Consider the following 13,993-nt stretch of genomic DNA (forward strand, 5'->3'; position numbering starts at 1 on the left):
CCCACCTGCCCTGTGTGCCCCTGCCGGCCTTCACCTGCCCCCACCTGCCCTGTGTGCCCCTGCCGGCCTTTACCTGCCCCCACCTGCCCTGTGTGCCCCTGCCGGCCCCCGCCTGCCCTGTGTGCCCCTGCCGGCCCCCGCCTGCCCCCACTTGCCCTGTGTGCCCCTGCCGGCCTTCACCTGCCCCCGCCTGCCCTGTGTGCCCCTGCCGGCCCCCGCCTGCCCTGTGTGCCCCTGCCGGCCCCCGCCTGCCCCCACTTGCCCTGTGTGCCCCTGCCGGCCTTCACCTGCCCCCACCTGCCCTGTGTGCCCCTGCCGGCCCCCGCCTGCCCTGTGTGCCCCTGCCAGCCCCCACCTGCCCTGTGTGCCCCTGCCGGCCCCCGCCTGCCCCCACCTACCCTGTGTGCCCCTGCCCGCCCCCACCTGCCCTGTGTGCCCCTGCCAGCTTCCACCTGCCCCTACCTGCCCTGTGTGCCCTGCCGGCCTTCACCTGCCCCCACCTGCCCTGTATGCCCCTGCCGGCCCCCGCCTGCCCCGCTGGCCTCCACCTGCCTTGTGTGCCCCTGCCAGTTTTCACCTGCCCCCACCTGCCCTGTGTGCCCTGCCAGCCCCCGCCTGCTCTGTGTGCCCCTGCTGGCCTCTGCCTGCCCTGCTGGCCCCCACCTGCCCTGTGTGCCCCTGCCAGCTTCCACCTGCCCCTACCTGCCCTGTGTGCCCCTGCCGGCCTTCACCTGCCCCCACCTGCCCTGTATGCCCCTGCCGGCCCCCGCCTGCCCCGCTGGCCTCCACCTGCCTTGTGTGCCCCTGCCAGTTTTCACCTGCCCCCACCTGCCCTGTGTGCCCTGCCAGCCCCCGCCTGCTCTGTGTGCCCCTGCTGGCCTCCACCTGCCCTGTGTGCCCCTGCCAGCCCCTGCCTGCCCTATCTGTCCCTGCCAGCCTCCACCTGCCTTGTGTGCCCCTGCCGGCCTCCGCCTGCCCCCACCTGCCCTGGAGTCCTGCTGCCAGCCTACAGGTTTGGCCGGCGTGGTTTGGATAACCTGCCCCTGTGTCTCTAAATCTGGGGGGAACAGCAACAGTACCTGCACGTGGGCTCTCACGCACCCACCCCTGGGCTCTCACGCCCAGGAGTTCTGTGCCACGCGGCCATGGCCTGGGCTCTCTCACACCAGAGTTCTGTGCCACGCACCCACCCCTGAGCTCTCACACCCAGGAGTTCTGTGCCACGCACCCACCCCTGGGCTCTCACACCCAGGAGTTCTGTGCCACGCACCCACCCCGGACTCTCACACCCAGGAGTTCTGTGCCACGTGGCCATGGCCTGGGCTCTCTCACACCAGAGTTCTGTGCCATGCACCCACCCCTGGGCTCTCACACCCAGGAGTTCTGTGCCACGCACCCACCCCTGGGCTCTCACACCAGAGTTCTGTGCCACGTGGCCATGGCCTGGGCTCTCTCACACCAGAGTTCTGTGCCATGCACCCACCCCTGGGCTCTCACACCCAGGAGTTCTGTGCCACGCACCCACCCCTGGGCTCTCACACCAGAGTTCTGTGCCACGTGGCCATGGCCTGGGCTCTCACACCCAGGAGTTCTGTGCCACGCACCCACCCCTGGGCTGTCACACCAGAGTTCTGTGCCACGTGGCCATGGCCTGGGCGGTCACACCAGAGTTCTGTGCCACGTGGCCATGGCCTGGGCTCTCTCACACCAGAGTTCTGTGCCACGTGGCCATGGCCTGGGCTCTCACACCCAGGAGTTCTGTGCCACGCACCCACCCCTGGGCTCTCACACCAGAGTTCTGTGCCACGCACCCACCCCTGGGCTGTCACACCAGAGTTCTGTGCCACGCGGCCACGCCTGGGGCCCCTACACACAGTGCTTCTCTTGCACACGGACCCAGCCCCTCCTGTGCCCGCTCTGCCCTTCAGTGCCCCGCTGCAGCCATGGCTTTGGGCTGGGAGCAGCACTCAGGTTACTGAGCAGTATCAGGGGGTGGGCATGGAGGTGCCCATGGGCCGGCTCAGCCAGGCGGGACGGGCAGCCCCTGCCCATCCAGCGTCGCTGTCCCGCGGCTGGGAAGGGCCGTGCAGTGTGGGGTGGTCTCCGTCTGTCCCCGTAACCCCCGCGCTCTGTCCCCAGGCCTGCAGGCCGCCTTTGACAAGGAGTGGCAGGCCGGGCGCATCACCCGTGACAGCTACCGGAACGGCTCCGAGGACGGCGCGCTGGCCTACAAGCTGCTCATCCAGACGGGTGACAAGAAGGAGCCGTTCAACTACAACCAGGTGAGCCAACCCCATGCCCAGCCCTGCCCAAGAACCTGGCCCGGCCCTGAACTCATCTCTGAGCCGGCCTGGCCCTCCGCCCCCCGCAGCTCACCCCGTGCCCTGCCCAAAAGCCTGGCCCAGCCCTGAACTCGCCTGTCAGCCGGCCTGCCCCTCCGACCCCACAGCTCACCCCGTGCCCAGCCTGAGAGCCTGGCCTGGCCCGGCCCTGAACTCGTCTCTGAGCCGGCCTGGCCCTCCGGCCCCCGCAGCTCACCCCGTGCCCAGCCTGAGAGCCTGGCCCGGCCCTGAACTCGCCTGTCAGTCCGCCTGGCTCTCCGGCCCCTGCAGCTCACCCCGTGCCCAGCCTGAGAGCCTGGCCCGGCCCTGAACTCGCCTGTCAGTCCGCCTGGCCCTCCGGCCCCCGCAGCACACCCCGTGCCCAGCCTGAGAGCCTGGCCCGGCCCTGAACTCGCCTGTCAGTCCGCCTGGCTCTCCGGCCCCTGCAGCTCACCCCGTGCCCAGCCTGAGAGCCTGGCCCGGCCCTGAACTCGCCTGTCAGTCCGCCTGGCCCTCCGGCCCCCGCAGCTCACCCCGTGCCCTGCCTGAAAGCCTGGCCCAGCCCTGAACTCGCCCGTCAGCCGGCCTGCCCCTCCAGCCCCACAGCTCACCCCGTGCCCTGCCCGAAAGCCTGGCCTGGCCCTGAACTCGCCTGTCAGCCGGCCTGGCCCTTTGGCCCCCACAGCTCACCCCGTGCCCAGCCCGAGAGCCTGGCCCAGCCCTGAACTCACCTCTGAGCCAGCCTGGCCCTCCGGCCCCACAGTTCACCCGTGCCCATCTGCTCCCCGCAGCTCACCACACGCCGCCTGGTCGACGAGAACGGCATCATCCCCCCAGAGACCTTCTACATCTGCCTGACTGTGTGGGTGAGCAATGACCCGCTGGGTGTCGCCGCCTCCCATGCCAACTTCTACCCCCCGCCACCCGAGTGGATCCACGACAAGTACGATGCCACTGGCGAGAACCTGCGAAGTGAGTGTGGTCGTGGGCATGCTTGGGCACATGCAGGCACATGCAGGCTGGGCACATGCCAACGCACCACGCAGGGTCCTGCCAGACACCCCACACACGTCACATGCGGTCCTGCCGGGCACGGCCCCATGCACCTGCTTGCCATGCAGTGTCCGGCCGGGCACCCCCATGTGCCACACAGGGTCCTGCCACCATGTGCCAGCGCACCACACAGGGTCCAGCTGGACACACCAGCTGGCACCCTCGTTGTACCGAGCTCCCCGCTCCAGTGTTGCCCTTCCATCTGGGCTGGCCCGGGCGCTGGTGTGGGAGGAGGAAGAGGGCAGTGTTGGGGGGACAGGGGCCGTGGCATCCCCCTGCCTGACCCTCGCTGCCCCCTTTCTCCAGTCCCCGCAGCCCAGCCCCTGGAGTTCGCCCAGTTCCCCTTCTACCTGAGCGGCCTGCGCCAGACTGCGGACTTCGTGGAAGCCATCGAGAGCGTGCGGGCCGTATGCGAGGAGGCGGCCCGGGAGCGCGGCGTGGCCAGCTACCCCAGCGGATACCCCTTCCTCTTCTGGGAGCAGTACATCGGCCTGCGCCACTGGTTCCTGCTGGCTGTCAGCATTGTGCTGGCCTGCACCTTCCTGGTGTGCGCCGTGCTGCTGCTCAACCCCTGGACCGCCGGCATCATCGTGAGTGTGCCCGGGGCTGGGATGGGCCTGGGACACCACGGGGTGGGGTTCAGACACTCGAGACCTCGCCTGGGGCGCCTTGTTCATGGACGGGCCGCTTAGAGCGCCCGATGGCCCCCGGCCTGGAACACCCTCCAGCGCCTCCCGAGCGTCTCCAGGGGCAGACCGGGAGCTCCCAGACGCAGCCCGGAGCTGGGCACAGGGAGCCAGTGCCTTTCCCTGGCCTGGCCTGGCTTGCACCCCCCGGCACCGGCTCTCTCCCAGCCTGGGGGTCCCTGGCATAGCTCCCCTGCCCCTGGCTGGGCTGGGGGCTTTCAGGCCCTGACCCTGCAGTCAGCTCTGCTGCCCAGAGTGCTGTTCCCACCCTGACCCCTGGGCTCCAGGCAAGCGGATCCGATTGTTTCGCCCCCTCCCTCCCACCATTGGCACGTCCTTCCAAGGCAGCTGGGCAAAGCATCTGTATTTGGTATCGTTCATGGCAATTGGGCACCCATCACCCTGGCATCTGGGCCCTTGTGTGGGGCAGAGTGGATGGCTGCCATGGGGCAGAACAGTAGGGCAGAGGGACGTGGGGCAGTGCAGTGGGGCAGACAGGAGGGTTCAGAGTGATGCAGCAGGCACTGGGGCAGATGCTGTGAGGCAGGGCAGTGGGATGGATTCCGTGGGGCGGATGCATTGGGGCAGGGCCATGGGGCAGATGCTGTGGGCCAGGGCAGTGGGATGGATGCCATGGGGCAGAGCTGTGGGGCGGATGCATTGGGCCAGGGCAGTGGGATGGATGCCGTGGGGGAGAGCAGTGGGATGGATGCTGTGGGGCGGATGCATTGGGGCAGGGCCGTGGGGCAGGGCAGTGAGATGGATGTCATGGGGCAGGGCCGTGGGCAGATGCATTGGGGCAGGGCCGTAGGGTGGTCTCTGCTCTCTGGCTGACTCTCCCCCACGCCCGGCAGGTGGCCGTGCTGGCCATGATGACGGTCGAGCTCTTTGGGATCATGGGGCTGATGGGCATCAAGCTGAGCGCCATCCCGGCCGTGATCCTCATCGCCTCGGTGGGCATCGGCGTCGAGTTCACCGTCCACGTGGCCCTGGTGAGTCGGGTGGGGGGGCCTGGGCCAGCAGCGCCAGGACCCCTGGGGGGACCACCCCCAGCGCAGCCCCACAAAGATGGGGAGAAGCCTATTTGGGCCAGGGCAGCACCTGTTCTGGCAGCGCCCCCCACTGAGCACCGTCTCCCTGCGCCCCCTAGCCTGGGGGTGTCCAGCCAGCCCAGCCCCCCCAGCCTAGCTGGGAAGCCCTGGGGCGCTGGCAGGCTCAGCCATGAGACGCCCTCAGGGCCCGATAGCGAAAGGGGCACAAACCCCCAGCCCAGCTGCCCCCCAGGCCAGCACCAGCCACCTCTAGAGCCCAGCTGGCTGGAGACCCTCCGTCCCTGGGGGTGGGGAGAGGGGGAGGGGCAGCATCAGTCTGTCCAGCCGGCCCTGGGGGAGGGATGGGGGCAGGGACAGTTCATCCGTCTGGCCCTGGGGGGGAGGGCAGTGTCAGTCAATCTGTCCAGTGGTCCCTGGGGAGGAAGGGCAGTGTCAGTCCATCCATCCGGCCCTGGGAGGGAGGGCAGTGTCAGTCTCTACTGCCAGCCCCAGGGGGAGGGGCAGGGTCCGTCTGTCCATCTGGCCCTGGGGGGGAGGGAAAGGGTCAGTCAGTCTGTCTGACCCCAGGGGGAAGGGGCAGTGTCAGTCTGGCTGGCCCCAGGGGGAGGGGCAGTGTCAGTCTGGCCAGCTGGCCCGGGGGGAGGGGCAGTGTCAGTCTGGCTGGCCCCAGGGGGAGGGGCAGTGTCAGTCTGGCTGGCCCTTGGGGGAGGAGCAGGGTCAGTCCGTCTCTCTGCCCACGCCGGCCCAAAGCTGAGCCGTGTCCTGCCCCCAGGGGTTCCTGACGGCCATGGGCAGCCGGCCGCTGCGCTCGGCCCTGGCCCTGGAGCACACGCTGGCGCCCGTGCTGGACGGGGCGCTCTCCACGCTGCTGGGCCTACTCATGCTGGCCGGCTCCGAGTTCGACTTCATCCTGAGGTACCAGCGCGGAAAGGGGAGAGTGCCTCTTTAGCTCAGCCCTGTGTGTACAGACGGGGACTGGGGGTGCATGCAGCTGAGACCAGGGGTGCAGATGTGCCCAGAGTGCCAGGGGGAGGATGTGTGGGGTGTGTGAGCATGCAGTGGTGCACAGGTGTGGGGGGGCATGCGTGAGTGTGCAGGCATGGGGCAGTTGTGTGCAAGCATGCAGGGATGCCCAGGCGTGGGGGTGTGTGAGTGTACAGAGGTATCCCGGGGTGTGTCTGTGCATGGGTGTGAGCGTGCAGGGGTTCCTGGGGGTGTGGGTGCATGCGGTTGTGCCCAGGGGATTTATGGGTGTGTGTAAGCGTGCAGGGGTGTGTGGGTGGGTGTGAGCGTGTAGGGTTTCCTGGGAGTGTGGGTGCATGCAGGTGTGCCCGGGGGGATTTATGGGTGTGCGTAAGTGTGCAGGGGTGCTTGAGGGCAGCGGTGTTGGGAGGCTGAGCAGAGGCCACGCTAGGGCAGCAGGGCCGGGTGGGTTCATGGGATGTGGGGTGCAAGGCCCCGCTGTGTGGGTGCTGTGCGCCCCCCAGGCCCATTTGCCTCTGCGTTGTTCAGGCTCTACCTGTGAGGGCTGAGGGGGTGGGCCCTGTTTGCAAAGCATGCTGGGATGCCCTGTGCCCGTGGCGCGGCCCGGCTCCTCTCACTCCGTCTCCTCTGCCAGGTATTTCTTTGCCGTGCTCACCGTCTTGACTGTCTTGGGCCTCCTGAACGGCCTGGTGCTGCTGCCCGTCCTGCTGTCAGTCATCGGGCCCCCGGCTGAGGTGAGAGCCCCCAGAGCCCCTCTGCAATGGGGCCTGGCAGGGAGTGGAGACTAGTGCCTGAAGAGGTGCATGGCCACCAGGTGCCTCTGCCTTGCTGGGTGCCGGGGTCAGATGAGGGAGGAGGAAACAGGGGTCTGTGCCTCACACTGGCACCACCCACACCCACAGGCTCTACCCACAAGCCCATGGGAGCGAGATGTTTCTTGGAGAATGATCAGTGCTGAAGTTAAAACCACCACCATTAGGTTTCAGAGTTAACGCTTGATTGAGCTGGACTGGGGGCACCTGTCCCAAGGCTGCCTCTGCAGGCCTGGAGCCCATTGAGAAAGGCCAGCCCTGGCCCTGATAGTGCCCCCAGCCCAGTTCCCTGTACCCTCTGGGCATCCCGTTGCCTTCCTGTCTCACCCTGTGCCCTTCTCCCCCCAGGTCATCCCAGCTGATAATGGCAGCCGCCTGCCGTCACCAGAGCCCATCCCCCCACCCATCAGCCATCACGGCTTCTACATGCGGCCGCCCCCCGCCTGGCCCGGTGCCTTCGCGGACTCCCTGGACTCGGAGTACTACTCGGAGAGCACTGCGGGCTCGGGGCTGACCCACGCCCAGCCCTACGACCCCGGCACCTACATCCTGCCGCCTGCCTCAGCCCGGGTCCTGGTGCAGGCCAGCAAGAATCCCAGCTTCCCCACCATCACGGTGAGTGCGGGCGCGGTGCCCCTCCTGCTCAGCCCCTGCCAGACAGCGCCAGCCCCACCCACCGCGGAGCCCCTGCCGGGCTCTGGAAGGGAGCGTTTGGGAAGGGATGGCACCCAGGGCTTGGCTGCACTGTCTGTGGGGCCAGGGAGGGGAGGGGGAGAGAGGTCTTGTCCTCATGCCTCCTGGGCGGGGCCTCTGGCTGCCCCCTGTTAGCAGCCCCCTGCTCCCCCCCCCCCCCCCGCTTGCCTGCTGGACTCACCAGAGTCTCTGCCCTGCACAGGTGGTGAAAACCTACCAGGAGAACCAGGAGCCGATGGGGAAGAAAGAGCCACCGAGCACCAGCCAGCCCCAGTCCCTGCCTGCCAGCGATTCCCTCCCATCGGCCGGCCCAGATCTCAGGGACTTGCCCCAGCACAGACTGCCCCGGCCCGGCCCCCCCGGCGCCAGGACTGCCCCGCACCGAGCCCCCCGGCCCCTGCGGACTGCCCTCCCCACCTACAGCAGCAGCTACACCACGGTGACAGCCATGGCCTCTGTGACGCTGGCCCTGCACCCACCCCTGCCGGGCTCTCTGCAGGGTTACACCCATGACAGCTACGAGGACAGCGAGTCGGACTGCCCGGAGCCCAGCCAGCCCGCCTGCTGCACCCCCGGCTCGACCACACCCAAGACCCTCGCGCTCCACCACCCCGGACGGCCAGACGGCTCCGCGAGGCCCTAGGTGAGTCTGGGACTGAGCCCTGTGCCAGGGGCTCCTTCGCCCCACCCCTGCCAGGCTGTGCCAGTGCCCGGCTGCCCCGGGGGCTATCTTGCGGCCAGCACTGCCTTTGGGGTACACTCCCTGTGCCTGGCAGGCCCTGGTGCCATGGGGCAATTTGATGCCAAAGCAGCAGCTGTGTATGCACCGCTCGTGCCCACAAACAGTGACACGCACAAGGTGCACACCTGCCCACAGGCACAGATGGTGCACACTTGCACACACACAGATGCTGCACATGCACATGGTCCCATGGGGCTCGCACACTCATGTCTGCAGACAGGGACACGTGCAGGATGCATGCATGCCACCACAAATGGTGTGCACACACACACAATGCACTTCTGCACATACACCTCTGCCTCGATATAACACTGTCCTCGGGAGCCAAAAACTCTTACTGCCTTATAGGGGAAACCGCGTTCTAGCGAGCTTGCTTTGATCCGCTGGAGTGCGCAGCCCCGCGCCCCCGGAGCACTGCTTTACGGCGTTATAGCCAAATTGGTGTTATATCGGGATAGAGGTGTACCTAGTGAGCTTGCACGCTCGTGCCTGTAGAGAGGGGGACACACGGATGGTGCACACACCTACAGTGCACGTTCACATATACCTAGTGGGCTTGCACGCTCTTATCTGAAGACAGGGACATGGTGCACACACGTACACACAGAGTACACACACGCAGTGCACATCTGCACATACCTAGTGAGCTTGCACGCTCGTGCCCGCAGACAGGGACACGTGCAGGGTGCACACGTGGGCCATGGAGCATGTCGACTCCACGGGTGCTTGTGGCGTGTGGGAGGCCCCTGCGAACAGACGCCTTGGAGAAGCCAGCAGAGCTGATAGTCCAGCCGGTGGGCACGAGGGATCCGGCTAACCCAGCTGCCTTGTGTCTCCGCACAGGTTGCCCCGGGAAGCGCCGTGGTTCCTAGCTGACACCTGCCGTGCGTCCGGATCCAGCGCCCATGTCCAGGGAGCGGGCAGAGCAGAGAAGAGACGCTGCGAGCACTGGCACCCTTGCGTGGATGCCAGCTGAACACTGAGCTGGAGCGAGCTGTTGGACTTGTGACCTGCGCCAGGCGCTGCCAGCAGGGGCAGTGCCCATGGGCGGGGGCAGGAGCAGGGCTGCCGCTATCCCTGCATTGTGCTGCTATTCCCCAATGATTAATGATTATTATTTTATTTTTATTGCTCTGTGCTGGGCTGGAGACCTCGTCTGGCAGCGCCCCCTGACCCCGCAGCAGGAGACAGCTGGGCTGGGCTGGGCTTGCGGGGGCTGCTGCCCCGGGGACGGGGGCACAGCTGGGCCTTTTGGTGAATCGCTGCATTGAGGTTTCTATGCAAGGTGTGTGTGGCTGGGCGAACCCCCCAGGGGCTGCCGTGACGCCCCCAGCCTGGCCCGGGGTCTCGGTTTGTATCCCCCCCTCGCCCTCCCCGTCCCAGACCAGGTGTCTTTTCTGCACCCTAGGAACTGCAGCACTAATGCCGGCCCCTTACCACTTTGGGGGCAGCTGCGGGCTGGAGGACCAGTCTGGGGAGCCTTGGCAAAGGAGCTAGAATCCACCTCCCGTGCCCCTCAGCCATTCCCTCTCCCCACTGACCCCAGCTGTCCCCCACTCCGCTGTTCCCTTGTCCTGGGGCTCTGCACCCCGCACTGGCATATGGGGGGCGGGGGGCTCAGCGGATCCTTGGGCATGAGCTGGGGCTGTGCCTTGCTACCCCGCCCCCAGCACTGAGTCGTGGGGCTCCCCGGGAGACCGCGATGGGGAGCAGCTGTGTCTGGGGATGGGCCCAGCAACCCCCTGCAGGGGTTGAGATGCCAGCCCCAGTGGGGAGACCTGACCCCTCCCCAGCCTGGGACAGGGGGCTGAGCTCTGGCCCAGGGGGTGCCCTGGACTCACACAAGGGGCTGGAACAGGGGCCGTGTGCCCCCACCTGGGAAACAGGAACGGTCCTCGACCCTAGTCACTGAAAAGGGAAAGTTGTGCTTGAGGGAAAGGTCGTTTTCTCACTTTTAAAACAACCTAAATCCTGACACCAGCAGGGCCCAGATCCAGCAAGGCCTAGCGGCTAGAGCACAGGCCTGGGCCTCAGGACACCTGCTTTTCCTCCCACTCTGTGGGAAAAGCCCCTCCTCCCTTCCTGCCTCGTTTCCCCAGGGGACAATGCCCTACTCACCCTCCTTTGTAAACGGCTGTGAGACCAAACTGTGAGGGCTCCTCCCGTGTGTTTGATGGCCGGGGGTGGGTGGGGTCCTGGCAGGAAGGGGATCAGGGAAACAAGGAGATCTGGGGCAAATTGGAGGAGGATGTGCCTTCCCACCCCCATACAGGCCCATCCAAGGCCTAGGTACTGCCTATGTCTCTCTTGCGCCCTTTATGGGGTGCCTGGGCCTTGATGCTGCCCAACAGAAATTGATGGGTGGGGGAGGGGTGTACTCCAAATAGCCCCCCCACCCTCGTGTGATTGCACAACTCCCCTGCGGGACCGCACACCCACCTGTGCAGTTGCAGCCAGATCAGGGAGCCTTTGAAAAACAGGAACCTACCCTGCCCGCTAGGCTGAGCTCCCCCACCCCCCGCCGGCCAGGCCCCGATCCTGCAGCTGGGGCCACTCTCCGGAGGCAGGCAGGGATCAGCTGGGCTCCTGGGGGTTTGGTGTGGAATCGCTGGCACCTGTCTCTCTGTTCCCTGGCACTTTAACCCCCCCAGCCCCAGGGCCCCTATCAGCCCCCGCCTGGGGCTTTCCTTTGGGGTCCTTGCCCTTGGGCAATGGGGGCAGCTTTTCAGCGATTGTCCCCTCCTGGGCCAGTGGGTGAGGCTGGTCAGTACCGCGTGGGGCCACTGCCCCGAGCCGCCAAGCGGCAGCCTGCCCCCAACCCCCCCCCCCCCCCCCCGGAGACGAGCGGTGCCCCAGCCCCGGCCCAGCCCAGCCATATAAATTATTTATATTACAAAGAAGAAAGGTTTATTTTTGTAGTTTGTACAGACCCGTAGCCTTGGGCTGGAAGGTTTATTTTTAAAGAGTAAAATATATATTGTCTATCCCGGATCTGCTGGTGTCCTGGCCTCGTGCATCGGCTGGCCCGCGAGGGAGGCAGGGAGTGTGTGTGGGCAAGTTGGTGGCAGGGCAGGGTGTGCGCCCCACGCACGTATGGGGCAGGGTGCGTACCCCGCACGTGGGGGGGGGCAGGGTGTCCATGGCTACATGGAGGCAGGGGAGCGCACACAAAACTGGGCGCCTACTGTGTGGGGGGGGCTATAGAGAAAAGGGGGGCAGTGACAGGGAGGTTCGGGGGAAGCTGGGGGCCAGGCAGCTCCTTGGAAGCCCACAGTGCAGGGTCCCGTCCCCCCCCGCCCCTGTAGAGTCCCCCCCACTCCGCCCTGCACTCGCGGCTTCACCCACATCGGCAGCACATGGGTGAGCGTCACTTCTTGTGGCCACAGCATCCCTGCCAGAGACCGGGGCTGCACCGGGGGGGGGGGGGGGTCCCAGGGCAGAGGCCTGCGGCCCTCGGGGTGGGGCAGGGTGAGCTGCCCACTGGCTCACGGCTGGAGCGAGGCTGGCTGGGGTGTGGGGGTTGGCTCCCCCCGCAGGGACGGCGGGCACAGCCTCACCCGAGCCAGGGCTGTTCGCTGGGGGTGGGGATGGGGAGGGTCTGGCGCCCCAGGGACTGTGCACACGAGGTTCCCCCCGCCAGTGCTGCCCATGCCCCTCACTCCCGACCCGCAGCCCACGCACACTAGCCCTGTAATTGCTCTTTGCCAGGGAGCTGATGGGATTCTAGGCCAAACCTGGGGCTTGGGCTCCCCAGCCAGGCACGATCCGTGCTGAGGGGCCCTGGGTTGGTCCTGCCGGGCGAGTGATTCCACGTGCAAACACTGACCCCTGCAGGCCATGGGCACAGCTGCATGTGGGCCTGTGGCTGTCAGCACTGCTGTGGGGCGGGGGGGGAGGCGGCAATGTTACATACAGGGAATGTTTTCAGTTGTGTGATGTGCCCCAGATGTAACTCACACAGGCAGGGTTTAGGGGACGGGGACACGGACACACACACACACACACACACACACACACACACACACACACACCACACACACACACACACACACAACACACACACACACACCACACACACACACACACACACACACAAACAGAGAAGAGAGAGAGAGAGAGAGGTGGGTGAGGAATCGCAGCCCGTGATAGATGATGAGATTCTGGTGGGACCCAACTGAGAGTGCCAATTCAGGACAAATCGCTTTAAAACAGGGCAGTTACAGCCTTAGGTTGGGGTTTTTTCCACCTCTAAGGTTAAACCAAATCAGCCAGACAGAGGACTTTGGTGTCACCCCAAGTCACAAGCAATTTCCTTATACACTCCAGTTTCCCAGTATCACCACCCGTCCCACTTGTCCTGGGGATGAATGGTTATGAAAACCAACACCACAATAAAGGAAAAAGCCAAAAAGAATCAAGCCCCAGACCCAGGTCAATATACACATCAGATCTTATCCACAAAGCACGCTGTTGCCAATCCTTTGAATCGAAACTCTAAAGGGTTATTCATAAAGGGAAAAAAGATATAGATGAGAGCTAGAATTGGTTAATTGGAATCAATTCCATACAGTGATGGCAAAGCTCTTGGTTCAGACTTGTAGCCGGGATGGAGTAAAACTGCAGATTTAAATCAAGTCTCTAGAACATCCCCAGCTGGGATGGGTCACTCAGTCCTTTGTTCAGAGCTTCAGTTTTTAGCAAAGTCCCTCCAGAGGTAAGAAGCAGGATTGAAGACAAGATGGAGATGAGCCATCAGCCATGTCTACATCTACAATTTTGCAGCGCTGGTTGTTACAGCTGTATTAGTACAGCTGTATAGGGCCAGCGCTGCAGAGTGGCCACACTTACAGCAACCAGCGCTGCAAGTGGTGTTAGATGTGGCCACACTGCAGCGCTGTTGGGCGGCTTCAAGGGGGGTTCGGGGAACGCGAGAGCAAACCGGGAAAGGAGACCAGCTTCGCCGCGGTTTGCTCTCGCGTTCCCAGAACCACCCAGCAAACCTCAGGGAAGGAGACCTGCTTGTTCGGGGAACGCGAGAGCAAACCGGGAAAGGAGACCAGCTTCGCCACGGTTTGCTCTCGCGTTCCCGGAGCCACCCAGCAAACCGCAGGGAAGGAGACCTGCTTGCTCGGGTTCGGGGAACGAGAGAGCAAACGGGAAAGGAGACCAGCTCGCCGCAGTTTGCTCTCGCGTTCCCCGAACCACCCTGCAAACCGCAGGGAAGGAGACCTGCTTGCTCGGGGGTTCGGGGAACGCGAGAGCAAACCGGGAAAGGAGACCAGCTTCACCGTGGTTTGCTCTCGGCGTTCCCGGAACCACCAGCAAACCTCAGGGAAGGAGACCTGCTTGCTCGGGGTTCGGGGAATGAGAGAGCAAACGGGAAAGGAGACCAGCTTCGCCGCGGTTTGCTCTCAGCGTCCCCGAACCCCCTGCAAACCGCAGGGAAGGAGACTCTGCTTGCTCGGGAGTTCGGGGAACGCGAGAGCAAACCGGGAAAGGAGACCAGCTTCGCCGCGGTTTTGCTCTCGCGTTCCCCGAACACCCTGCAAACCGCAGGGAAGGAGACCTGCTTGCTCTGGGTTCGCGGGACCGCGAGAGCAAGCCGGGGAAGGAGACCAGCTGATACCAGAGGCTTCCTCAGGTATGCTGG

The 13,993-nt window shown here is 65.3% G+C and overlaps 1 protein-coding gene across 1 annotated transcript in view; it reads left to right on the forward strand.

Annotated features, from left to right (window-relative positions):
- Positions 1 to 11,159, forward strand: part of PTCH2 (patched 2) — a 55,681-nt gene extending 44,522 nt beyond the window's left edge. The window contains exons 15-23 of the mRNA XM_030573666.1: positions 2,140 to 2,282; positions 3,113 to 3,293; positions 3,681 to 3,964; positions 4,915 to 5,052; positions 5,885 to 6,027; positions 6,731 to 6,830; positions 7,257 to 7,523; positions 7,804 to 8,244; positions 9,187 to 11,159. Coding sequence (XP_030429526.1) covers positions 2,140 to 2,282; positions 3,113 to 3,293; positions 3,681 to 3,964; positions 4,915 to 5,052; positions 5,885 to 6,027; positions 6,731 to 6,830; positions 7,257 to 7,523; positions 7,804 to 8,244 — 1,697 coding nt within the window. The 3' untranslated portion in view covers positions 9,187 to 11,159. The remainder of the gene's footprint in view (positions 1 to 2,139; positions 2,283 to 3,112; positions 3,294 to 3,680; positions 3,965 to 4,914; positions 5,053 to 5,884; positions 6,028 to 6,730; positions 6,831 to 7,256; positions 7,524 to 7,803; positions 8,245 to 9,186) is intronic.
- The last annotated feature ends 2,834 nt before the right edge of the window (positions 11,160 to 13,993 follow it).

The sequence above is a fragment of the Gopherus evgoodei genome, chromosome 8 (assembly GCF_007399415.2).
Source record: "Gopherus evgoodei ecotype Sinaloan lineage chromosome 8, rGopEvg1_v1.p, whole genome shotgun sequence".
NCBI classification, from domain to species: Eukaryota; Metazoa; Chordata; order Testudines; family Testudinidae; genus Gopherus; species Gopherus evgoodei.